Source organism: Hyla sarda, chromosome 8 (genome assembly GCF_029499605.1).
Source record: "Hyla sarda isolate aHylSar1 chromosome 8, aHylSar1.hap1, whole genome shotgun sequence".
In the NCBI taxonomy this organism is placed as follows: domain Eukaryota; kingdom Metazoa; phylum Chordata; class Amphibia; order Anura; family Hylidae; genus Hyla; species Hyla sarda.
The window spans coordinates 120696445-120723711 of NC_079196.1; the positions used below are offsets into that span (position 1 = coordinate 120696445).

Genomic DNA, 27267 nt, shown 5'->3' on the forward strand with positions numbered 1-27267 from the left:
TCTGCAATAAGAGCTTAACTATTTATTCTTCATTCACGTTTTTTTTTACTTTAGTAGTCTCTCTCTATGTCAAATGTTTTGGACTTACAAGCTTAGGGTTAACATCTAACGTGAAACTACATTTGTGGCATAAGTCAGAAATATGGCCAAACAGTATGCAGATCTAGGCCGCTGGGGTTCTGAATTTCCCAATAAACAGTTTAGGCTTATAAATGCAACAAACTACCAATGCAGTTTTTGCGCCAAAGACAGAAATGGATCCATGAGGAAAGAGAAGCATAAATCCTTGCTTTATATTTCTCATACCTTTTGAATAAACTGATGGATTTGACTCAGACTACAGTCGGCCCATTGTAAATCGATGGATCAGATGGAGACACACCACAAAATACATCAGTATTCCAACATATAGCACAAAAACAGTGTCAGAATAGATATGAATAGAGACTCAAAATGACTGAAGAATGTTCACAAAGCAGACAAGCATGAGGGATAACCATTATTCTATGGAAACGTTGGCGTCCTTTCTGGGCTGTAGGCTATAGTACTTTTTGCTATAGTACCAGTTCTGTACAATGATTTGAGATTTATCTGTGTGTAATAGCGATGGCACAAAGATCTGAAGATATTACAATCAATTCATGGATATAAAGACAAGATGTAAAAACACAAACTAAAAAGTGTACCCCAACAAGAAAGCCTGATGGTTTGCACTGTATGGAAGTTAAAAGTTCTGTTGAACTCTGTAAACTACCAGTGAAGGAATAAACCTGAGATTTGCCTCCGGAAACTTTGGCAATTACAACTTGGATTGAGCAGCAAGCTTCAGCTGTAGGTTCTCCGCCAGTTTGTCCAGGAATTCAAAAGTGTTCAAGAAATCTGCTCGCTGTACACTGAGGTGAGAAAAGAATCAGTGAGCTTAGTAATACCACCACCAAACATGGATGAAAACACTTCGGCCCTAAGGTACAGGTTACTTACTTGGGTAGACCTTTAATGCAAGCTGCAAGATCTTTAGTCATGAAGCCAGCCTCTATTGTCTCTACGCAGACATCCTCTAAGGCCAAAGCAAAGTTCTTCAGTTCAGGGTTATTATCCAGCTTCGCTCTATGGTCCAGACCTCGGGTCCAGGCAAAGATGGAAGCTAAAACAGAAAAAGAAAACCTTAAAAGGGAATGTGTCATCAGAAAATGAGCTTCTGCCTAAATCAAGGTTTTATGTTGGACATTTTTTTTAAATTTTAGTAATGTTTTTTTCTAATCCTCCCTTTTACTGTATATATTATAAAATAATCCTGACATCTTGCAGTTTTTTTTAGAATGGCCACTAGGCCTAATATTAAAGGAGAACTCCAGAATAGAAAAATTGTTCTCCATACAGTAAAAAAATAAAGAGGTACATATTTTCTTCGCTCCTCCGGTAACCCACTCCGGTCTCCGCCGTGATCCTCTTCCTGGTTGCCGGCAAGTCATACTGCGCTCAGCCAATCACCAGCTACAGCGAAGTCCCAACTCAGCCAGCAAGAGGCAGTATGATGTTTTCGGCCCCGGCAGCAGGTGGAGCGAGGGAAGGTATGTACCTCTTAATTTTTTTACTGCCAGCAGTATGGAGTACAATTTTTCTATTCTGGAGTTCTCCTTTAAGCTGATGACTGTTCTGTACAAATCACTTTCCAGCAGTATCCTATCATCACAGACTGGAGTACAGTGAAAAGTGACACCGGTATATACATAAGTCACCATGCACAAAAGCTGCAGCTCACAAATCAGACTCCCCTCTCTGAGGAAGGACCTATGCACAGGTTCACAAAGCATGCCCATTTTAGTGAATACGGTTTGGTCCATCTCTAAAGGTCGTTCAAAGCAGCTCTTAATAATAATAATAATAAGTTTTAGTATCTGGTTCTAATCAGTAAAAAAAAAAACATCTAGGTGATACAGTCAGTGTTCAGGGGAAAATTTGTACCAAAAAAAAAATGCTTACTACATATAGATTTAACCATATAGCTATAATGTGTGTGTTAGCTACACATGGAAACAACTATATAGCTACATGAAACATGTTAGCAACTCATTGCCCACGACACAGCCAAAGTTTTAAAGGGGTATTCCAGTCATAGACATCTTATCCCCTATCGACCCCCCCTCCCCCGGGATTTTTGTGCAGCACCCGCATTCTATGCCGGGCTGCTGCTCCTCCAGTTTCAGAAACCTCTGTGTTTCCAGGACTGGAGAGATGATGTCACGCCACACCCCCTCCATTCATGTCTATGGGAGGGGCGTGAGCTGTTATATTAAATTTAACTTACCAATAGGATTAGTAGAGGTCTCTTGGCCTTTCTGATGCATCCTGTAGTGGCGGGTTACAGTGCCATGTGCTGCTTCTGCTTCTACAGTCTTGCCATCCGGACATATGAGAACACTGGTCATCATTCCCAGAGATCCATAACCTACACAAAGACAAATAAGTCTTCTTCACCCATGACCAATATGCATTTTTAAATGCTTCATTTTTGTATTTATAACATTTTGCAATGTTGCCCTACAGTCATGGCCGTAAATGTTGACACCCCTGAAATTTTTGTAGAAAATGAAGTATTTCTCACAGAAAAGGATTGCAGTAACACATGTTTTGCTATCAACATGTTTATTCCCTTTGTGTATATTGGAACTAAACCAAAAAAGGGAGGAAAAAAGTGGGCTGGACAAAATTATTGGTACTCTTTTAAAATTGTGGAAAAAGAAGATGCTCCTGTGATGCTCCTTTAAACTCAGCTTGGGCAAGTAACAGGTGTGGGCAATATAAAAATCACACCTGAAAGCAGAAAAAAAGTGCACTTAGTCTTTGTGTGCCACACTAAGCATGGACAACAGAAAGAGGAAAAGAACCAAATTTGTGGAAAAATGTCAACAATCTCAAGGTTACAAGTCCATCTCCAGAGATCTAGATTTGCCTTTGTCCACAGTGCGCAACATTATCAAGAAGTTTGCAACCCATGGCACTGTAGCTAATCTCCCTGAGCGTGGACGGTAGAGAAAAATTGATGAAAGGTATCAATGCAGGATAGTCTGGATGGTGGATAAGCAGCCCCAAACAAATTCCAAAGATATTCAAGCTGTCCTGCAGGCACAGGGAGGATCAGTGTCAGTGCAAACTATCCGTCGACATTTAAATGAAATGAAACGCTATGGCAGGAGACCCAGGAGGACCCCACTGCTGACACAGAGACATAAAAAAGCAAGACTACATTTTGCCAAAATGAACTTGAGTAAGCCAAAATCCTTCTGGGAAAATGTCTTGTGGACAGATGAGACCAAGATAGAGCTTTTTGGTAAAGCACATCATTCTACTGGTTACCGAAAACGGAATGAGGCCTATAAAGAAATGAACACAGTACCTACAGTGACATATGGTGGAGGTTCAATGATGTTTTGGGGTTATTTTGCTGCCTTGAATGTGTGCGAGGCACTGCTTATTGATGGTTATAGGAAGCGACTGATTTCAGTTATTTTTTCCAAAGGGTGTGCAACCAAATATTAAGTTAAGGGTGCCAATAATTTTGTCCAGACCATTTTTGGAGTTTGGTGTGACATTATGTCCAATTTGCTTTTTTCCCTTCCTTTTTTGGTTTAGTTCCAATACACACAAAGGGAATAAACATGTGTATAGCAAAACATGTGTTACTGCAATCCTTTTCTGTGAAAAATACTTAACTTTCTTGAAAAATTTCAGGGGTGCCAACATTTACGGCCATGACTATCTTTAAAGACAGTAGTAGAACAGGAAAGTGTCTTTTTATTGTAATATATAAAAGGAACCTGTCACATTACCATTGCAGTCAGCATGTTATAAGGCTGAGCACATCCTATTCAGTGATTTGACATTAGAGATGAGCGAAGTTACAGTACTTTGATTCTGCACGAAGCTTGCGGCTCGGCAGTTGCTGACTTTAGCCTGCATAAATTAGTTCAGCTTTCAGGTGCTCCGGTGGGCTGGAGACTCTCTCCTAGGACTGTATCCACCTTTTCCAGCCCACCGGAGCACCAGAAAGCTGAACTAATTTATGCAGGCTAAAGTCATCAACTGCCGAGCCGCTAGGTTCGTGACGAATCGAATTGCTGTAACTTTGCTCATCTCTAATGTCCTGTATGTGCTTCCCAATTGGAAATGTCTGATGTAATTACTATCTTCATCTTCTCCTCTAGATTCCTTTCCAAAAATATTGATTTAAACCACCAGCAAAGATCCTGAAGTTTGGAATGATTTTTTTTATTAGTTGACCCAAGTGTCTTAGATGTCTTGTCTACTGTTTAAAGTGTCTTTCTGAAGCATCCTGAAATGAGCTCTGGCCCAGACTATTGCTTCCACATTTATGCCAGTAGGCCCAGGAGTCTCATGGCTGCTCGTATTGTCATCTCAGAATGAGTTGATCCCTGTAGCTGATCCTTTCTGCAGACAAAGCTAGAGTCATAGAGGGGGATTTATCAAAACCTGTGTAGAAGAAGAGTGGTACATTTGCACATGGCAACCAATCAGATTGCTTCTTTCATTTTTTTTACAGGCCTCTTTAAAAATATAAGGAGCAATCTTGTTGCTATGGGCAACTGCAACACTCTTCCTCTACACAGGTATTGCTAAAAATCCACCATAGAGTTGGATTTTCTGGTGATTCACGAAAAAAACCCATGTTGAGTCAGAGTATGTAGAATATTCTTGAGATGGTTAAACCAGTCATCCAGATATGGGATTAGAAATAGGCCTTGTTTTCTGAGCAAGGCTGTCAACACTATCAACACCTTTGCAAACACTCTTGGGGATGATGAAAGGTTGACAGGAAAACTGTTAAGGACTGATTCCCTCTTTTGTCTATGCGGAGTCTAAGAGATTTCCTGTGTGAGATAAGTGTCCCAAAGGTCTATGTTACAAAATTATTTTAGAAGATGGAGAAAAGGAGTCAAGAGATGAAATGGTGTTCATCTTGAATTTTTTTCTTGCAGACATAGCAGTTTAGAGAAGGAAGGTTGATTATTAAGTGCCAGGTTTGGGCACAGGAATGATTATTGAATAAACTGTATCCACCTTTTCCTGACACAAATTTATGCAGGCTAAAGTCAGAAACCGCCGAGCCGCATGCAGAATCCAAGTACTGTAACTTCGCTCATCTCTAATTGACATCTGAGTATACGTGTGCATCTAGAGAGTTATCACTGAGTAGGACTACCCACTTGACTACTATACTTGAAAACTAGGTAATCACCCTGTCCATCTTCTATTTTTCTATAACATGATGCCTGCAGATTGGACTGCGTTTTCAGTATGATGTGTCCCCTACCTATATAGGGTGTATATATAGAAGGCAAGACCTGAACCGGTGATCCGAAAAAAAAAATCTGTGCCGCTGTAGCCAAATGTGACCCAGGTAGCCGAGGGTGTGCATGCGCCTCAGCCAATCATTGCCTGGGTCACATTCGGCTGCAAGGGCAGAGTTTTCCTCATTACTTCGGGTTGCTTGCCAGCAGTACATGGAGTTCCGTTTACTTATTTGGTGAATCACTGGATGGCGCGCCTACTCCTCTTTGCAATGCAATGACATAGTTAGTGCTGGAGACATAGGTCTGAACAGGCTGGCACATTGCTGGGGGATAATTTACACTACAGCACTATGTTACTGATGCACTGGCATTGCAAGGAGCAAAAAAAAAAAAAAAAACAGCAAAAGCATCAGAGCAAAGAAGGGCTATTTCACAAATGTGTCTGTCATCTAAATGGAAAAATATTGCTTCTGAAGAGGATTATGAAAAGCTAATAGGGAGAGGGGATAACATCACAAATGCAGCCCTGGTGTAAGCAGTGAAATGCAGCTGCTACTAATGATGATAGTGGTGACAAGTTACACAAGGGACAGCTATTCAGAACTTTATGGGTGGTTATAGATAAGAGGGAAAAGAGTGGACTCTCACGGGAAACAAATAGCATCAAAACTCTAAAATTTCGGAAAATTTCACCGAAAATTTTGCATGTAAAATAAATTACGTGGAATTAGTGTAAAATCTGCCTAAATCCAATGCATCAAGCTGACAAAATAGCTATAAATTATTTAAGTCTATTTATTTCTTACCTTGAGCAACTGAATCTGACTGCACATCTCCATCATAGTTCTTGCACGCCCAGATAAAGCCACCCTCAGATTTTAATGCTTGAGCCACCATGTCATCTATAAGTCTGTGCTCATACCAGATCTTCTTTTCTTCAAACTTGGATTTGTACTCTCTGTAGACAAAAGAATTTAATTGCGATATTGTTATACAATTCTGCTCCAGGTCTGAAAGAATCTGAAGATAAAGCTCAGGAACAATGTATGCCATAGCTTTACCATAACACAAACAGTGCTGTTGTGCATACACAATGTGTTACATGCTATACAGGCAGGGTACACCACTGTTATGGGGTCCAGCAAACAGGGGGGCCCAGTCAGGAGATTCAGGACAGAAGCATGGAAATTCACTGTGTATGCGTCTTTAAGATACACACACAGTTTGCTGCGCTGGTGGCAGAGCTGGGGGCTTTTGATGCACCTGATTCTCAGAGAAGAGGAGAAGGGCAACGATAGTGATGTTGCCTTGACAACGACGCACAGGGGCGTTCATGCGCAATGTCCCTGTGCGTCTTCGTCAAGGCAAAGTCACTATTCCGGGCCCGAAGCGCGGAGAAGAGGGCCCCCCCGGTGAAGATGGACAGCCTGGAACGACTATCCCTCCCCACCGGACGGTCCCTGCAGCACAGATGGCCCGGACCTGCTCACCCTTCCTTCCCGCCGAGGGGAGGCGAGTACAAAACTAAAGGGGGTGGGGGGTCTGGATGATGACGAAGGCTGCAGTGGTCTTCAACCTGCGGACCTCCAGATGTTTCAAAACTACAACTCCCAGCATGCCCGGACAGCCGTTGGCTGTCCGGGCATGCTGGGAGTTGTAGTTTTGAAACATCTGGAGGTCTGCAGGTTGAAGATCACCGTTCAGACATTGACAGGCGGTGTGGGGATGGGATGATGACAGATGGTGATGATGAAGGGGGTGGGTGGGATGATGACAGGGGGATGATGACAGAGGGGGATGTGGGATGATGACAGGGGATGATGACAGGCGGTGATGATGAAGGGGGGGATGATGACAGGCGGTGATGATGAAGGAGGGGGATGTGGGATGATGACAGGGGGATGATGACAGGCGGTGATGATGAAGGGGGGGATGATCACAGGCGGTGATGATGAAGGAGGGGGATGTGGGATGATGACAGGCGGTGATGATGAAGGGGGGGATGATGACAGGCGGTGATGATGATGAGGGTGTTAATGACGGGGCTCTGGATGATGACAGGGGGGGATGATTTATTTCCCACCCTAGGCTTATAGTAGAGTCAATAACTTTTCTTGGGTATATATAGTACATGTGAACATACCAACATAGTTAACAGCAGGATTGTCTGTGCTTCTGGAGCTCAAAAAGTGGAAGTACTCTGTTAACCATCTATATCAGTGGTCTTCAACCAGCCGTTGGCTATCCGGGCATGCTGGGAGTTGTAGTTTTGCAACATCTGGAGGTCCGCAGGTTGAAGATAACTGATCTATATGCTACAGCATGTAAGTTACTTAAAAAGTATGTTCACGTTTACTGTATACACCGCATATTTTATGTTTTGTAAATAATAGCTGAACACAGCAGAATATACCCAAAATAGGTAGGAACTGACTTTATTCACGTGATAGTAGAGTGGAAAATAGGGTAAAAGTGCACATATACCTCTCGTAGATTTCCTGGAAAATGTCCTTAAAACGTCCATCGTATCGCTTGAGAATTGTGTTTTTAGTGCTCATATACAGAGGCCAACTTTTAGCCAGCGCCATCTGGAATGAGCTATGAGCAAAATCTCTAATGGATTGATCAGTGTTATACATTCCAAGGGCAACACCTCCACAGTCTACAGAGTATAAAAAGGAAAGAGTTACCTACTAGAATAGTAGCTGAGGGGTTACATGTAAATTCAGACTTTCTGCCGTCACAGTGATGGCAGACATAGGTTTAGCAAACACAGGCACTCCCATACATATGCAGCATGCGCTTTCTGTAACAACTGTTATGTAGATTGCAGATACTTATCCTCTATCCTGTGGATAGTGGATAAGTTGTCTTTCACTGGACAACTCCTTTAATTAGTAGTCAATGCTGCACTATAAATGCAACAAAAATTGCTGGACTGTTTCTTTAGCTGTATACTGACCTTCAAAATCATGTACAACATATTTAAAGGGCTCGCCACCATCTTTAGGAGTGAATGATATTTCCACCTTGCCGGGCCCAGGGACGACAAAGTCTGTGGCTCTGTACTGTAAATCAAAGTAAACGACATTAACTAAAAGAAATTATGTAACAATTACTCTATAGAAACTTTTTCTTTACTGTTTTAATCATTTAGGAAGGCCAATAGTGTAACAAACAAACAATACGTCACCACTAACACAGTGATAACCACTGGTTTCATGTTTTACATATTGGACATGTTTAACCCCTTCCTGCTATAGGATGTATGCATACGTCCCAGCACCCGACATGTTCGCGCGCGCTGGGACGTATGAATAAGTCCTAGCGATCTCCTGCAGGACAGGAGATCGGCAGCGGGAGTCAGCTGTCAATCACACCGGGGCCGCAAATGTGCCAGTCCCAGCAGCATTAACCCCATAGATGCCGTGATCAATCCTGATCACGGCATGTATGGTGTTGACAGGGGGAGCACACTCCCCTATTCACCAACGGCGGTGCTGCAAATCGATCGCAAATCGCCGTTGGTTGCTATGGCAGCAGGAGGTCGGATTATTAACTCCTGTATGCCTGCTACGGAAGCCTGTAAAATCCAGCCACAGGCTGGATCGCACAGGCTGTACTGTGTGCAGCTGATCGGGTCATACTGTGCTGCAGTACAAATGTATTTCAGCATAGTACAACCTGTAAAAAGTGTAAAAAAAAAATAAAAAATTTGCCCCTTTCCCGGTAAAAGCCCTGTATTATCATCAAAAAAGATCAAAAACACAAATCATATACATAATAGGTATTGCCACGTCCGTAATGTGTACTATAAAACTATATTGTAAATTATCCAGCATGGTGAATGAAATCGCCAATTTTGGTACAAATAGTGGGAAAAAAAAAGATCAAAAGGTAGCGTATATCACAAAAATGATGATACCAATAAAAAGTACAGCTCATCTCGCAAAAAATAAGCCCTTACTCAATGGCGTCAGCCGAAAAATAAAGTTACGGCTGTTGGAAAATGAATGGCAGAAAAAGAATTTTGCTCAGAAAAGGAAAAAGAACATAGAAAGCTATATAAAATGGTTATTGCCATAATCTTACTGACCCACAGAATAAACATAACATCACTTTTACCACACAGTGTACACATGAATGCCAAAAAATTTCCAGTTTTTCGTGAATATCGGCCGATAATATCAGCCAAACCAATAATCGGTTGATCCCTACTTTGAAGCTGATAGTCCTTTACTACGACCTTCCGTAAGAACAAAAAAGGAGTCACACTGGCGAAATGAAGAAGTGACTGAGAGGTAGGTCCGAACAGCTCGGACCACATCCAGTTTATGGAGCAAACATTCCTTGGGATGAGAAGGAGCGGAGGCTAGACCAATTCGCTGGAGGGGGCCGGATTAACCGTTGGAGAGCCCTCATTGGTCAGAAATGCTCCCTGAAGCGCTCGCACCACGCTAATAAGAAGGCACAGTGCTCACAACGCGCGCGTTAAAGCGCGATAGGACCAGAAGCTCCGCCGGCGTAGAGTGGGCGGGGCTAAGATCTGGGAGCTCTGTGTATTTTTGGTCACTTTTTATACCCTAAAAACAACATTTATAAAAAGCGATTAAAAAGTCTCATCAAAACAAAAATGGTAACGATAAAAATCACGGTGCAAAAAATTTGCCCTCATACCGCCCCGTATACGGAAAAATTAAAAAAGTTATAGGGGTCACAAGTTATAGGGGTTACAAGTTATAGGGGTGACAATTTTAAACATACTAATTTTGGTGCATGTAGTTATATTTTTTTTTAAAGTAGTAAAATAAAATAAAACCTATATAAATTAGGTATCCTTGTAACCGTATGGACCTACAGAATAAAGATATGGTGTAATTTGTACTGAAAAGTGCACTGCGTAGAATCGGAAGTCCCCCAAAAGTAACAACATTTTTTCAATTTTGCCCCACAAATATTTTTTTCTGGTTTCGCCGTAGCTTTTGTGGTGAAATGATGATTAATGGTATTACAAAGTAAAATTGGTGGCACAAAAAATAAGCCCTCATATGGGTCTGTAGTTGGAAAATTGAAAGGTGCAAAAACAAAAGTGCAAAAATGTTAAATGGCCCAAGAGGGAAGGGGTTAATACAGTGAGTTTGGTCTCCTCCCAGTCTGGCAGGAGACCAAACTCAGGAAGTGTTTCTCTGCACTGAGCTTAATTGACAGCTGCACAAAGCCTCACTGAAAGCTGCACAGACTGAAAGCTGCACAAAGCCTCACTGAAAGCTACACAGAGAGAGCTGCACAGAGCCTCACTGAAAGCTGCACAGACTGAAAGCTACACAAAGCCTCACTGAAAGATGCACAGAGCAGAGTTGAGGGCAGAAGTGGTCCCCTAGCAGGCTTCAGTGATGTCATGCCTGCTGGGAAATGCCCACTTTCTCCTGGTGGGAGATTGCATTATGTGAGCAAGAATAATGGTAAGTTACAGAGCTTTTTAAAGCTCAGAATTTTTTTTTTTTTTTTTTAAGGGCAGGAGGGGTGTTAGGAGTAGTTAGGGAACATAGCCTGAGTTAGTTTAGAAAAGTTTATTTGGTGACAGGTACTCTAAGGATTTTACTTATAAACATACAAAATGTGCATCGTCACCTGATCGCCATAAGCATGACGGCCAATGATGATGGGCTTTACCCATCCAGAGACAAGCCTGGGGATGTTCTTACAGATGATAGCCTCTCTGAAAACAGTTCCTCCCAGAATATTTCTGATCGTTCCATTTGGCGACTTCCACATTTGCTTCAGCTTAAACTCTTCAACCCTGTTCTCATCAGGTGTAATAGTGGCGCACTTTATTCCGACATTGTATTTTTTGATCGCTTCAGCAGCTTCAACTGTAACTTTATCATCAGTTAAATCGCGATTCTCCATTCCAAGATCATAGCTATGAAGATAGACAATTGGTTGTTACTGCAGGAGTAATATAGTGAACTCAATATAAAGATCTGGTCTACAATGAATTATGAATACTCCAAGCATCTTTTCAAAACTGAAAAATATCGTGCAACATATAAATAAATACAGCATAACAGGCGACAATATTACTTACTATTAGAGATGAACGAACTTACAGTAAATTCGATTCGTCACGAACTTCTCAGCTCGGCGGTTGCTGACTTTTCCTGCATAAATTAGTTCAGCTTTCCGGTGCTCCGGTGGGCTGGAAAAGGTGGATACAGTCCTAAGAAAGAGTCTCCTAGGACTGTATCCACCTTTTCCAGCCCACGGGAGCACCTGAAAGCTTTACTAATTAATGCAGGAAAAGTCATCAACCGCCGAGCCGAGAAGTTTGTGACGAATCGAATTTACTGTAAATTCGCTCATCTCTACTTACTATATTAACCTATATTGTGCCAAAATTATAGCAGCTTTATTTTGACAGAAGGCTTTCTCAACAACTTTACAACAGGCCCCACTTTGCTTCTGTTACTTGGTACAGTATATTCAGCATTATGTACTGTACTCTGGAGCCTTTTAATAGGATTGGTTAAAGCTCTCATTTGTGTAATCTCTACTGTTTCTCCTCTGAAAGTGGATTATTGTCAATAGCCAAAATACTTAACTACTACTCGCTATTATTGCAGCGTTATTAGGCTAGGATTCCACTGAGGTTTTTCATGCAAAAACGCTGATTAAAAAAAGCCCATTTTGCCGCACAGTTTTTTTCAGTGAAAAAACGCAATGGCCAGATGTTAGCTGCAAGTCAGTAGGGAACTGACAAATACCATATCCACTTGGCATTTTTCAGTTTTGCATTTTTTTTAATCCTTTTGGCATTTTCCAGCTATTTTGAGCTCCTTGGCAGTTTTTGAAAAACAGCCTCTTGTTGAGACTTTGGCTTTTTTTTCGGTAAAGTCTTGGCATTTTCCTCCCATATAAGACTATTGGAACGAAAAAAAACACCAAGTAAACGCAATGTGTTTTTTTTTCTTTTTGGCGTTTTTATTCCTTTTTTGGAGTTTAGCGATCCAAAAAGGGTTGGAGATATCTTTTTTTATAATAATTTCGTAGGGTACCATTAAAAAAATAAATAAAAAATACAGTAGCGATGGAAAAAAATTGTATTTAACAAAATTTATATTTTTTATGACAACATTTTTATTCATTTTTAAACAGGGATCAATTTATGTGGGCGGGAAGGGAACCAAAAATGTAGCCGACAATAATACAAATTTTGAAAGGGGCCATGTAAAAATATTATATTTGTTTATTTTTAAATTTTTTAGATAGTACTACTACTCCCACTATGGAACACACTATTCCTTGATGGGAGTAGTAGTACCTGTACTAATTGACAGATCACTCCGGGTGTCAACTTCCGTTGCAATCCTCCTGTATAATGTATAGATGGGGGCAGGCGGTCGCTCTTCTATGGTCCCCTGCACTGCCGTATACTGTATATACACCTATTCATATTTCCTGCAGAGAGCTGTGATTGGTCAGATGATTCCAGCCAATGACAACTCTCTGTGGGAAATCTGAATAGGTGTGTATATATAGGTCAGTGCCGGAGACCATAGAAGAGCAGCCGGCCGCGTCTATACATTATTCAGGAGGATCACAGCGAGTGTCAGGAGTGAAACCCACTGTGATCTGTCCTTAACTGCAGGTACTACTGCTCCCAACATGAAGCACACTCTACTCCACGCTGGGAGCTGTAGTACCTGCATTTATAGACAGATCACAACAGGTGTCAGAAGTGACACCTGTTGTGATCTGTCTATTAATGCAGGTACTACAGCTCCCAGCATGGAGCCGAGTGTGCTCCATGTTAGAAGCAATAGTACCAGCAGTTAAGGACAGATCACAGCGAGTGTCACTCCTGACACCCGCTGCGATCGCCCTTCATCCCTGAGATGCGGAGCGGCTTCCTCCTGCCCTCTGCATCTCTGCACTATACTTCGGGCCAGCCAGGGATGTGAATAGAATTCACATCATTGATTCATATTTCCTGCTGAGAGTGATGATTGGCTGCCACCATCCGGCCAATCACCACTCTGGGAGGAAAATATGAATGAATGATGTGAATACTATTCACATCACTGGTCGGCCGGAGTGCAGAGCAGAGATGCGAGCGCTGTATAGAGCTGCTCCGCATCTCTGCAATAGATAGGACGATTGAATCGGGTGTCAGGAGTGACACCTGGGGCGATCTGTTTATTAGTACAGGAACTGCTACTCCCATCATGGAACAGTGTGTTCCATGCTGGGAGTAGTAGTTCTACCTAAAAAAATAAAAAAAATAAGTGAAAAACACACACTTTATTAAACATATTATTAAAAGATTAAAACATTACTAATAAAAATTTTAACAAAATTAATTTAAAAAAATATAGTATTTTTACATTTAAATGGCCCCTTTCTACGTTTTTATTATGGTCAGCTACATTTTTAGTTCCCTGCCGCCAACATAAATTGATGCCCGTTTAAAAACTAATAAAGATTTCGTTATAAAAAGATAAATTTTGCTAAATACATTTTTTTTACCATTCCTACTGCATATTTTTTTTTCTTGGTACCCAACAAATGATGAAAAAAACGGTCCAAAAAGTGTCCAAAAATGCTATTTCCACTCAAAGGCAAAAATGCCAGAAAAAAAGCTGAAAGGCTAAGTTTCCACTTGTTTTTTTTCTGGCAGTTTTTGGAATTCTGCCACTGCAGTTTTTGAGCCAAAGCCAGAAGTGTATTCAAAAGGAATAGGACATATAAAGGAAGGACTTATACTTCTCCTCCCTTATGGATCCACTTCTGACTTTGGCTCAAAAACTGCAAAGGCAGTTTTCCAAAAACTGCCAGAAAAAAAAAAAAAACAAGTGGAAAATTAGCCAAACGCAGGGAAAAATCACTGGCAGTTTTTCTGGCAGTTTTTGCTGGTGTTTTTGCTGGTGGGAAAAAACCTCAGTGGAATCCTATCCTTATGAAGACTGCTATTTCCCCCTGTGCTAGTGGCCATGGCAAGTTCAGGTGCAGCCTGTAATGATCAGTGAATGGCCAGCGATAGTGGCCATGGCTAGCAATGCTAGCGCAGCATGGAAGAGCATCCTGAAAAGTTAAAATAATGCTGCACACAGGTACAGCCGATATCTGTATACTACCAACTACACTGATCAGCCATAACATAAAGAACCACCTGCTGCAAAACAGCTCTGACCTATTGCTCTGTATGGGATTGGATTGGGATTTGGAGGCCAAGTCAAGACCTAGAACGTTTTGTCATTCTAATGAAAACAGTAAAAATGATGTAACTATGTGACAACATGATAAATGTGTTATGAAAGTAAAATTTCTTGGAATTGGCTAGCGTGGCCAGGGATTTTATAGTATGTTTGAATGTATTGGAAAACTGTTGGCGGTGTAACTCTTACCACTAAGGTCAAGGTTTTTTTGTAAATAGCATAGTCATGATGTTCAATATAAAAAATAAAATTGCACTGTTAAGAATCTTACAAACTTGGTGGATTTCAAAGGAAAGTACAAAATAGCTCAGCTTTCACACCTTCAAGTGCAACAGTCATAAATTTCTACCCCCATGAACTAATTCCAGGATGAGAAAGTTGATTACAATCACAATTCAGGAATACCTTTTGCTGGTTTCTAGCATTCTTTATCAGCCCAAAAAAAACTTTAATTTTGAAGTCAGCAATATGCAGGTGCTCTGAGCCAGGAGACAGTGGAAGTGAGCGCTTGTTCAGAGAACTCGCCGTGCACAAGATGATGGAGGGTGCATGTGCGGAGGACCTGTGTGTCAATTCCACAGCGGTCCTTACACTGACGTAAAGGGGAAATGCATGGCGGCTTCGGGGCATTGCGAATCACTGCCCACACCTACCCGACTGTTGCTGGCTGCAGAACAAAAAGTCCTATCAAGACTGGTAGAAAGCAGCAAAAGGTATTCCTAAATTACAATTGTAGGCCAGGGTCACACGGGGCGCATCCCCTGTGTATTTCACGCTGCAGATGCACCGACAGCAGACACAGAGCAAGCTCCTAGCTGTAGCCTGGTAGCTGTGTGCCGGCTCATAGTGGCGGATTTCCCACTGTAGAAATACACTGTGGATGCGCCCCATGTGACCCTGCCCATAATCAACTGTCTCATCCTGGGATTCGTTTATTGGGGTAGAAATTAATAACACTTTAACGAGCTCCAGTAAAATGGAAGCTGAGCTGTGATTGGTTACTATTGGGCAAAACCAGACAGTTTTGGTTTCAGGCAGATCGATAAACCTTGGCAATTGTGATAAATGAAGTCATCTGATCAACAGTCTCATTCAAGTGTAAGTGAAATGTTTGGACAGGAAAACTATATTGGGGAAAAACTATTGTGTAATTAATAAATAAAAAAATAATAATGATAATATAATTGTGCTACATGTTGAAATAAGCTGATTGCAAATTTTTTTACATTGTTTATGTAAGCTAGTGGGTGCAGAGGTACGGCATTCACTTCTGAGCCATCTTTGTTCTTCTGAATGAAAATAATTCAGTCCAGGGGAAGCACACACCATATTTGGGGGACATCTCTGAGAGAACTACTCCAGTACTACTCCACTGGCCAGCATCCGGAACATTTAGCTCCGAACACTGTGCGCGCACTGCGGGGGTCTGCCACGCCCCTCGTGACATCAGACCATGCCCCTCAATGTAAGTCTACAGGAGGGGGCGTGACGGTCGCCGTGCCCCCTCCATTACACTAGCATTCAGGGGGTGTGACCTGGCTTCACGAGGGGGCGTAGACGACCCCTGCAGAGCGCGCACAGCATTTAGAACTAAATGTTCCGAATGCTGGCCAGTGGAGTACCCCTACAAGTCTTTCAATTTTCCGCCTACAGGGTCATGTGAGGGATTGTTTTATGGGGGGACCAATTGTACTTTGTAATGGCATCACTCACTTTGCCAGACAAAAAACACAAATGCTAATTTGCAACTTTTGGGGGATTTGTTTCTACACATTTTGTTGTGTTTTACTACTTTTAAAACAAGATTATGACCCACATTTATCAAATTGTGTGGGAGGAAAAGTGGAGTCATTTTCCCATGGCAACCAATCACAGCTTAGCTTTCCCTTTACCAGAGCTTGTTAGCTGAGCTGTGATTGGTTGCTTTGGGAAAATCTCTCCACTTTTTCTCTCACACAGTTTGATAAATCTGTGTCTATAACTTGAGTATGTTAAAAATTATCCTCTTCTGACCCTTATGAAACTTTTTTATTTTTCTTATACGGGGCTGTATGAGGGCACATTTTTTGTGATGTGAACTGTAGTTTTTAATCGGTACCATATTTTTTAGATGGAACTTTCAATTTTTTAGATCACTTTCTGTTCATTTTTTTCTGGTATATCAAGTGACCAAAAGTCAGAATTTTTTTTAGTACATTTAACAGGTTGCTGTCTAAGGATGAGCCGGCTCATCCTGAGACGGCAACCGTTGTATAGCGCGGGCTCCCGACTCGTGCCCGCGTCATACCGCCGGCCCCCAGGCTGATTCCTGTAGCTAACATGCAGCGATTGCCACAGCCAGCTATTAACCCTTTAGATCGCTGCTGTCAAAGTTGACAGCGGCATCATCAAGGCAACGTCCCTGTGCGTCATCGTCAAGGCAACGTCACTAGTCCAGGGCCGGGCCCAGAGCAGAGAAGAGGGCCCCCGGTGAAGATGGACAGCCCGGAACGACTATCCCTCCCCACCGGACGGTCCCTGCAGCATAGATGGCCCGGACCAGCTCACCCTTCCTTTCCACCGAGGGGAGGTGAATAGAAAACTAAAGGGGGGGTCTGGATGATGAAGAAGGACACAGTGGTCTTCAACCTGCAGACCTCCAGATGTTTCAAAACTACAACTCCCAGCATACTCGGACAGCCATCGGCTGTCAACATCTGGAGGTCTGCAGGTTTTGCAACATCTGGAGGTCCGCAGGTTGAAGACCACTGAGAAGGGATTGACAGGCGGAGAGTTCACTCGAGTTTAAGCCGAGGAGGGTATTTTCAACACGAAAAATCGTGCTGAAAAATTCGGCTTATACTCGAGTATATACGGTATGTACCACAAAATGTTTGATGAAAACCAAAATATATATTATTTGTGGGGGGAATTGAAAAGAAAACTGCAATTTTGCAACTTTTGGGGCATTTGTTTTTTCGTAGTGCACTTTATGGCAAAAATGAAATTCTCTCTTTATTTTGTAGGTCAATGTGATTAAAACAAAACAAAAAAAAATAACTAAATCAGTATGCTTGAAATGGTTTTCTTCTGATCCCTTTAATTTGAATTTTTTGTTTTGATGGGACTTTTTGATCATGTTTTATTAATTTTTGTACATATGTGACCAACAATTTGTGAATTTTGCACTTTTGTTTTACGTTTATGCCGTTCATCATGCAGGATTATTAACATTATATTTTAATAGTTCAGACTCCTGCGCTTGCTTCATAATCACTTAATACTCCAGGATGGGCATTTATGTTCTGGTGCATAAAGTCCCAGATGGCAAACTAGGGGCTAAAAAAAAAAAAAAAAAAAAAAAAAAAAAAGGGGTGATTTAAACTTTTATTAGGAGAGGAGCCAACTCCATTTATTAACACTTTATTTTTATTTTTTTTACTATTTTATTTTTGTCCCCAGAGAGGACTATTACACATATTCTTATTATTGCAAACACTGTTCAACACTGTGCCACGCTGTTATTGGCACTCTGCTTCTCCAGCATGCTGAAGTAGAGTGGATTAGCAGACTGAGGATTGGACGGTACGGAGGCTAGTGAGGTACCCTTAGCCGTCATCTCAGCTGATCCAGACCCAGCGATGACCCAGTGGAAATTCTGAGCAGCCCCTCAAACCCAGCACATGTAGTGTTAACTTTGCAGGATCTAAAGTGTTAGTGCCAGACATCAGTAGCCATAACTCAAGGGCCTTGAAGCAAGCTTAGTTCCTAAGTCCTGTAGCAGCACAGGGCATAAATGCAGGTCCTGCAGGGTTTTCTGGCACATAGTTATTGATGGTCTATCCTTAGAATAGGCAATCATTCTCAGATTGTTCAGGATTTCAGCTAGTTAAAGAGGTGCGGTGCTCTTCAGTTAGCTGTATGGGAGGGGGTAGGGAGAAGACCCCTCGATCTGATATTGGTGACCTATCCTACAGATAGCCAATCAGTATTAAGATCCCATAAAAACTTCTTTAAAGGGTTATTCCGTGAAAAAATATTTTATCCCCTATCCAAAGGATAGGTGATAAGGTGTCTGATCGCTAGGGGGCCCACTGCTAAGACCCCCCGCAGCACCCGCTTTCTATGCGGGTGCTGAATCTCCAGTTTTGGAAACCTCATGAATAGACATGAATGGAGGGGGGCGCGGCGTGACGTCACGTCCCCAGTCCCGGAAACCTGGAGGTTTCCGAAACTGGAGATTCAGCACCCGCAAAGATAGCGGGTGCTGCAGGGAGATTCCGGGGGTCTCAGCAGTGGGCCCCCCGCGATCAGACACCTTATCCCCTATCCTTTGGATAGGGGATCAAATATTTTTGCCCGGAATACCCCTTTAACATTCCCTCCAAAGCCAGGCAGCTCTCTCCAGTATTTGTTCACCTCTGTCATACACTCCCAGCTCGGAGAACCTTTACTCCACTCCGATTTGTAATTTATCCTGTTTAGTTTATCGCACAGAGACTTTGAACAGATGAAGGAACCAGCTTTTCTACTAGAAGTATTCAGCAAAACAACCAAATCTTTAACCATCTTGGATCTAGGGAAAAGTTCATAGGGTTGGGCATGTCAGTTCCCTCAGACTACATCAAATGATTATGGATTAGAAGTTCATTAGAATTCTTCATTATAAATGCTGAGGCCACATGATGACACACCTATGCTAGTACAGACAAACTGTAGGCATAAGGGGTTACCAGTAAATAAATAAGACACAGGTAAGAGGCTGTGTTATGTGAGAACCTGGTCAAACAAGATTTAAGAAGCATATGATTTAAGATTTTCTTAACTTGACCTGAACTTCGGTTAAATGGCTTAAAGGGGAACTCCGCTGCTAGACATCTTATCCCCTATCCAAAGCATAGGGGATAAGATGACTGATCGTGGGGGTCCCGCTGCTTGGGCCCCCGCAATATCCCGCAGCACCCGGCATTCTAAACTAACGCCAGGTTCCTGCTGCATTGGTCATGGCGTAACGGCCACGCCCCCCTCATGACGTCATGCTACGCCCCCTCCATTCATGTCTATGGGAGGGGGCGTGTTGGACAAAACGCCCCCTCCCATAGACATGAATGGAGGGGGCATGGCGTGACTGCACAAGGGGCATGACAGTGATGTCACGATCATGGCCTCCAGCTCTGAGCATTCTGAACAAAATGTTCAGAACGCTGGTGTACCGGAGTATCCCTTTAACTTTTTTTTTTTTTTTGTGAGACCAGAACATTTTAAAAGTATTACATCAAGCCTGTCATCAGTTTCATGCCCCCTCACATGCTTCATCCATGATACAGGGGGTTGATGAGATACTGCTATAACAGCCATAACATCCAGTTGAGCTGAATAGACACTTCTTTAGCTTTACTTTACATGGACAAGTTGTGAATGTTACCTGTGCAAATCCAACTCCACATAAGGAAGAATGAGCTTCTCCTTTATCAGATCCCAAATCACACGGGTCATCTCATCTCCCTGCATCTCCACCACGGAGCCACCTGGGATTTTCTTTGACATGCTGGAAAAGAAAAAAAGAAAATCTTATGATCCTGCTTTTAAGCTAAAAAAAAAAAAAAAGTGTTCAACATTTTATTTTGAAGGTAAAAATGAATATATGGAAGAGACTGCACTGCCCGATTGGGACCAAGCTCTGCTATTTAGCTTACAGCAACACGGTTTTGGTTAGTACTTGCCCCTAGATGCATGCCCGGTACTTGCCCCTAGATGCATGTTCAGAAGTTCAGCATGCTCGGTAGTTGCCCCTAGATGCATGCCCAGTACTTGCCCCTAGATGCATGTTCAGAAGTTCAGCATGCTCGGTAGTTGCCCCTAGATGCACGCCCGGTACGTGCCCCTAGATGCACGCCCGGTACGTGCCCCTAGATGCACGCTCTGTAGTTGCCCCTAGATGCACGCTCTGTAGTTGCCCCTAGATGCACGCTCTGTAGTTGCCCCCTAGATGCACGCCCGGTACTTGCCCCCTAGATGCACGCCCGGTACGTGCCCCTAGATGCACGCTCTGTAGTTGCCCCCTAGATGCACGCCCGGTGCTTGCCCCCTAGATGCACGCCCGGTGCTTGCCCCCTAGATGCACGCCCGGTGCTTGCCCCCTAGATGCACGCCCGGTGCTTGCCCCCTAGATGCACGCCCGGTGCTTGCCCCCTAGATGCACGCCCGGTGCTTGCCCCCTAGATGCACGCCCGGTGCTTGCCCCCTAGATGCACGCCCGGTGCTTGCCCCCTAGATGCACGCCCGGTGCTTGCCCCCTAGATGCACGCCCGGTGCTTGCCCCCTAGATGCACGCCCGGTGCTTGCCCCCTAGATGCACGCCCGGTGCTTGCCCCCTAGATGCACGCCCGGTGCTTGCCCCCTAGATGCACGCCCGGTGCTTGCCCCCTAGATGCACGCCCGGTGCTTGCCCCCTAGATGCACGCCCGGTGCTTGCCCCCTAGATGCACGCCCGGTGCTTGCCCCCTAGATGCACGCCCGGTGCTTGCCCCCTAGATGCACGCCCGGTGCTTGCCCCCTAGATGCACGCCCGGTGCTTGCCCCCTAGATGCACGCCCGGTGCTTGCCCCCTAGATGCACGCCCGGTGCTTGCCCCCTAGATGCACGCCCGGTGCTTGCCCCCTAGATGCACGCCCGGTGCTTGCCCCCTAGATGCACGCCCGGTGCTTGCCCCCTAGATGCACGCCCGGTGCTTGCCCCCTAGATGCACGCCCGGTGCTTGCCCCCTAGATGCACGCCCGGTGCTTGCCCCCTAGATGCACGCCCGGTGCTTGCCCCCTAGATGCACGCCCGGTGCTTGCCCCCTAGATGCACGCCCGGTGCTTGCCCCCTAGATGCACGCCCGGTGCTTGCCCCCTAGATGCACGCCCGGTGCTTGCCCCCTAGATGCACGCCCGGTGCTTGCCCCCTAGATGCACGCCCGGTGCTTGCCCCCTAGATGCACGCCCGGTGCTTGCCCCCTAGATGCACGCCCGGTGCTTGCCCCCTAGATGCACGCCCGGTGCTTGCCCCCTAGATGCACGCCCGGTGCTTGCCCCCTAGATGCACGCCCGGTGCTTGCCCCCTAGATGCACGCCCGGTGCTTGCCCCCTAGATGCACGCCCGGTGCTTGCCCCCTAGATGCACGCCCGGTGCTTGCCCCCTAGATGCACGCCCGGTGCTTGCCCCCTAGATGCACGCCCGGTGCTTGCCCCCTAGATGCACGCCCGGTGCTTGCCCCCTAGATGCACGCCCGGTGCTTGCCCCCTAGATGCACGCCCGGTGCTTGCCCCCTAGATGCACGCCCGGTGCTTGCCCCCTAGATGCACGCCCGGTGCTTGCCCCCTAGATGCACGCCCGGTGCTTGCCCCCTAGATGCACGCCCGGTGCTTGCCCCCTAGATGCACGCCCGGTGCTTGCCCCCTAGATGCACGCCCGGTGCTTGCCCCCTAGATGCACGCCCGGTGCTTGCCCCCTAGATGCACGCCCGGTGCTTGCCCCCTAGATGCACGCCCGGTGCTTGCCCCCTAGATGCACGCCCGGTGCTTGCCCCCTAGATGCACGCCCGGTGCTTGCCCCCTAGATGCACGCCCGGTGCTTGCCCCCTAGATGCACGCCCGGTGCTTGCCCCCTAGATGCACGCCCGGTGCTTGCCCCCTAGATGCACGCCCGGTGCTTGCCCCCTAGATGCACGCCCGGTGCTTGCCCCCTAGATGCACGCCCGGTGCTTGCCCCCTAGATGCACGCCCGGTGCTTGCCCCCTAGATGCACGCCCGGTGCTTGCCCCCTAGATGCACGCCCGGTGCTTGCCCCCTAGATGCACGCCCGGTGCTTGCCCCCTAGATGCACGCCCGGTGCTTGCCCCCTAGATGCACGCCCGGTGCTTGCCCCCTAGATGCACGCCCGGTGCTTGCCCCCTAGATGCACGCCCGGTGCTTGCCCCCTAGATGCACGCCCGGTGCTTGCCCCCTAGATGCACGCCCGGTGCTTGCCCCCTAGATGCACGCCCGGTGCTTGCCCCCTAGATGCACGCCCGGTGCTTGCCCCCTAGATGCACGCCCGGTGCTTGCCCCCTAGATGCACGCCCGGTGCTTGCCCCCTAGATGCACGCCCGGTGCTTGCCCCCTAGATGCACGCCCGGTGCTTGCCCCCTAGATGCACGCCCGGTGCTTGCCCCCTAGATGCACGCCCGGTGCTTGCCCCCTAGATGCACGCCCGGTGCTTGCCCCCAGATGCACGCCCGGTGCTTGCCCCCAGATGCACGCCCGGTGCTTGCCCCCAGATGCATGCCCGGTGCTTGCCCCCAGATGCATGCCCGGTGCTTGCCCCCAGATGCATGCCCGGTGCTTCCCCATAGATGCATGTTCAGAAGTTTAGCATGCTCGGTAGTTGCCCCTAGATGAATGCTCGGAAGTTCAGCATGCTCGGTAGTTGCCCCTAGATGCATTCCCGGTACTTGCCCCTAGATGCATGTTCAGAAGTTTAGCATGCTCGGTAGTTGCCCCTAGATGCATGCCCGGAAGTTCAGCATGCTCGGTAGTTGCCCCTAGATGCATGCTCGGAAGTTGTTCCTAAACCTACACACTGTTAAAAGGAGACTGTATGATGGTAAAATAGTCCAAAATAACTATTGTGTAACGTATTGGTGACCGATAAAATAGTTTTTATCCTTCACATCCACCATTACAGAAGAGTAAAGATTCTGAAGTATTGGGATATGCTTACACTGGTGCACAGATACGGTAAGTGTCATTCCCCTCTGTATGTAAAGGGGAATGGAGTAATGATTCTTGAACCTGCTTGTTTAAGGGGGTTTACTGGTAACCTATGTAGTCTATGTAGCGGGACACACCTAGAAATGACATTTATATGTAACTATGATCACTTGAAAATATTGTTTGTTATTAGAAAGGTGTTGCCCATGGAATACATTATACAGGGAGATCGCTTCAGGTAAAAGCAATAAAATGTGTCGTCACCGGCTCAGATACTTGCCACCACCATTCTGACAGAGCCAGATCTCGCTGTGCAGCACTTTCTGGTCTTGATACAAGGAACAACACATGATAAAAAGATGGAAGCAGAACACTTTTCCATTTCCTTCCAACACCTAAGACTTTAATGCAAAACTTTGAAAGCCAGTGTCCATGAGCAAGATCTGTTTCTACTGACTAGTCAGGAGGAATGCCAGGTGATCACCCTGTTCCGTTATGTAGGTAACGGAACGTAGTGTCCTGTACTCTCCTATGCTGACCCATACACAAGGTTTCAAAGTTGGCCAAGTAGATTCTCTTAGTACATGTACACAATCTAACAGGACCAGACAGTCCTCTGATGGACATGCATGTAGTATGTATAGTCTCCTTTAGTTCCTTACCGGTTACAGGCCAACAGGTGTCACCATCCAGTATTTCTGAGACCAGCAATGCTAAGCCTGCCTTGGTATACCATGAGGATCCATCCTCCACCTATATAACTGCACTGATTCTGCCTTAAAGGAAACTTCGGGCAAAAATGTACTTATCCCCTATATTCACAGGATAGGGGATAAGTAGCTGATTCCTGGGGGGGGTCCGACCGCTTGGACCCCTGCGATCACCTGGATGGGACCCAGAGCTCTGTGAGGAGTGCGTGCTGCAGACGGAACACGCTCTATTAATTTCTATGGGAGTGCCAAAAAGACCTGAGTACAGCACTCTGGCATAACCAGCACTCTCATAGACATGAATGCAGCGTGTGCCATCTACAGGTAGACAACATGCACTCCTCACAGAGAGAGCCAGGGTCCCGTCCCTGAGATCATATAGGGTCCCAGTAGAGCTGTGCGGTATGACCAAAAATGTGTATCACAGTATTTTTGTAAGTTATGGCGGTTCCACGGTGTATAAATGTGTGTGTATAAATGTGTGTGTATATATATATATATATATATATATATATATATATATATATATATACACACACACATACACACACACACACCACACATGTAGTACAGTACAGATTTCCAGCGCCGGGGACCCGCAACTCACAGGAGGATGAGGTGACATAAGATTAGTTCCCCGATGTGGAGGACAGCGCAGCGCTGGGCTGATAATTCATGGGGGGGGGGGGAGCACGACAGCGCTCACAGGTCACCTATGATTAGTTCCCTGATGTGGGGACAGCGAGCTGTGGCTGATAATTCATTCGAGGAGGAGGGGCCCAACCGGTATTGCGGTATGGGAAAAATTAATTTCACAGAAAAAAAATAGGAAAATCATAGGAAAAAAATATTTATCCTCTAAACTGTGAATAGGGGATAAGTAAAATTTTGTTGGGGTCCTCCTCCTTTAACTCGAAAGGCACTGTAGTAGCAGTTAATTTTGTTGTTTCTCGGATTTCCCAAAATCAGATACCGATAATAGACAAACAGATTTGGTGAGAACCGTATAGAAAAGAATAACAAAGGGACATATATGTTGGAAAACTTAAAGAGTGAATAAAGCGTTGGCCATGCACACCAATCCATTCAAGGGACTTTTGACCTTGGGATCAGTCAGGGACACAGATCAGCTACTTACCAGAGAATAGGGGATAACTAGCTGATCAAATCCACACCGATCACCTAGTCATCCCCTATTCTGTGGTAGGTGATAGCTTTTGATAAAGAGAAATCTCCATTTATACTTTGTACTTTACTTCATTATATTCCATGAACCCACTGTTAACCTTACTTGATATATTTACTGTATTTAATTATATAAAACCAACATGTTCCACAGCGCTGTATGGATCACATTGGTCCCAGTCCCCAATGTCACAATCCAGCCTGGAGTGGGAAGAGGAAACCCCACAACCCCAGCGCTGCAAAGCAACCAAGCTGTCCAATAGACACATACCTCTGTTATCGGTTAACAGCCTTGTACTTTAATCTATTGAACTATGAAGTTAACCAGGAGCGACGAAGAGCAAAGATCCCAAGATTTACTGCTAAAAGTAAACACAAGGGAATCTTGCCCCCATTGTTAGTCAATCTGAAGAGTTTTCTACAAATCCTGCACAGAACACAGGGGTTCCACTTCTGCTGATCTGTTCCATTTCCAACTAAAGACTCGTCTAAGGGGCAGGGCTTAGGCAAGAAGGCGCATCAAAGGTGAGGTGGAGAATAAAGGGGCGATGTGGGATCCGTTTTTTTCTTTATATTTTGCTATGGGCACAATAAAAATTAAAAATAAAAGATACTTACCTGAACCGGTCTCCCACAGCTCATGTTTAAGCATCCCCAGGGATCAACTGATCAAAGGGGCCCATTGTTTACAAAGCACAGCGCCATAGGTTTTGCAGTGGCTGTTCTTGATACTGCAGCTCAGTCCCATTCAAGTAACCACAAATATTATCATCTTAAGGGAAAATTTTGCAACTTCTATCTGATCTCTACTAGGCCTTGACTGTAGCTGCCGCCTGCACCATGCAAACATCCATTCACCTTCCTGCACACGTATGAATGGGGCGACTGATCACTGAATGATGGACAGCCATGACTCTGCAGATTCTGGAGATCCCTGAATGATGGACAGCCATGACTCTGCAGATTCTGGAGATCCCTGAATGATGGACAGCCATGACTGCAGATTCTGGAGATCACTGAATGATGGACAGCCATGACTCTGCAGATTCTGGAGATCCCTGAATGATGGACAGCCATGACTGCAGATTCTGGAGATCCCTGAATCATGGACAGCCATGACTCTGCAGATTCTGGAGATCCCTGAATGATGGACAGCCATGACTCTGCAGATTCTGGAGATCCCTGAATGATGGACAGCCATGACTGCAGATTCTGGAGATCACTGAATGATGGACAGCCATGACTCTGCAGATTCTGGAGATCCCTGAATGATGGACAGCCATGACTGCAGATTCTGGAGATCACTGAATGATGGACAGCCATGACTGCAGATTCTGGAGATCCCTGAATGGTGGACAGCCATGACTCTGCAGATTCTGGAGATCCCTGAATGATGGACAGCCATGACTCTGCAGATTCTGGAGATCACTGAATGATGGACAGCCATGACTCTGCAGATTCTGGAGATCACTGAATGATGGACAGCCATGACTGCAGATTCTGGAGATCCCTGAATGGTGGACAGCCATGACTCTGCAGATTCTGGAGATCCCTGAATGATGGACAGCCATGACTCTGCAGATTCTGGAGATCCCTGAATGATGGACAGCCATGACTCTGCAGATTCTGGAGATCCCTGAATGATGTAGCTGCCCCTCCGACCACTCCCAGCACCGGCTGCATTCATAATGATCACTGTCACATCACACATGCAGATCTGTTCCTGTGTGTCAGCTATCTCATCAAGCTATGTGCACATGACATGACTGATCCCAGAGCTCCCCCGATTCACTGCAGTCACTAAACCATTCCTATATGTAGAATGACCCCAGTGTAAGGTAAGTGCCCTCCATTCTGCACGAGCAGAGCGGCGCATTGTGTGCGAAGCCTTCCTTGATGGCGCTGTGCACACACACAAATATCGCAACATGCCGCACACACAGCTACTTACCTGGCGGGTTGAAGGTTGTATAACGGCTGAATGAGAGCCCCGGTCACTGCAGGATCGTCAGAGGCACTGATCGCAATACAATGCACAACCACTTCCCAGATTTTACCCTGGCCACGCCCCTTTCCCCAGCTGATCCTCCCACAACCAGTAGTATCCGCTCCAAGGAAGACAGCTGACCAATCA

At 45.1% G+C, this 27267-nt stretch overlaps 1 protein-coding gene across 1 annotated transcript; it reads right to left on the reverse strand.

The window, feature by feature from the left end:
• On the reverse strand, positions 1 to 27267 carry IDH1 (isocitrate dehydrogenase (NADP(+)) 1). The gene is made up of 9 exons (XM_056534711.1): positions 27085 to 27267; positions 19932 to 20054; positions 10944 to 11235; positions 8275 to 8380; positions 7797 to 7974; positions 6119 to 6270; positions 2309 to 2449; positions 982 to 1144; positions 1 to 893 (listed from the first exon to the last, which is right to left on the reverse strand). Exons 2-9 carry the CDS (start codon positions 20051 to 20053, stop codon positions 800 to 802), a joined length of 1248 nt encoding a protein of 415 aa, XP_056390686.1. The 5' UTR covers position 20054; positions 27085 to 27267; the 3' UTR covers positions 1 to 799.

Excerpts from the sequence above, each read along its gene's own strand:
- IDH1 (XM_056534711.1), bottom strand. The coding sequence starts at position 20,053 with ATGTCAAAGAAAATCCCAGGTGGCTCCGTGGTGGAGATGCAGGGAGAT. Across the intron at positions 11,236-19,931 it reads GTGGAGTTGGATTTGCACAG|CTATGATCTTGGAATGGAGA; the intron begins GTAACATTCACA and ends CTATCTTCATAG. Across the intron at positions 894-981 it reads TGCATTAAAGGTCTACCCAA|TGTACAGCGAGCAGATTTCT; the intron begins GTAAGTAACCTG and ends TTCTCACCTCAG.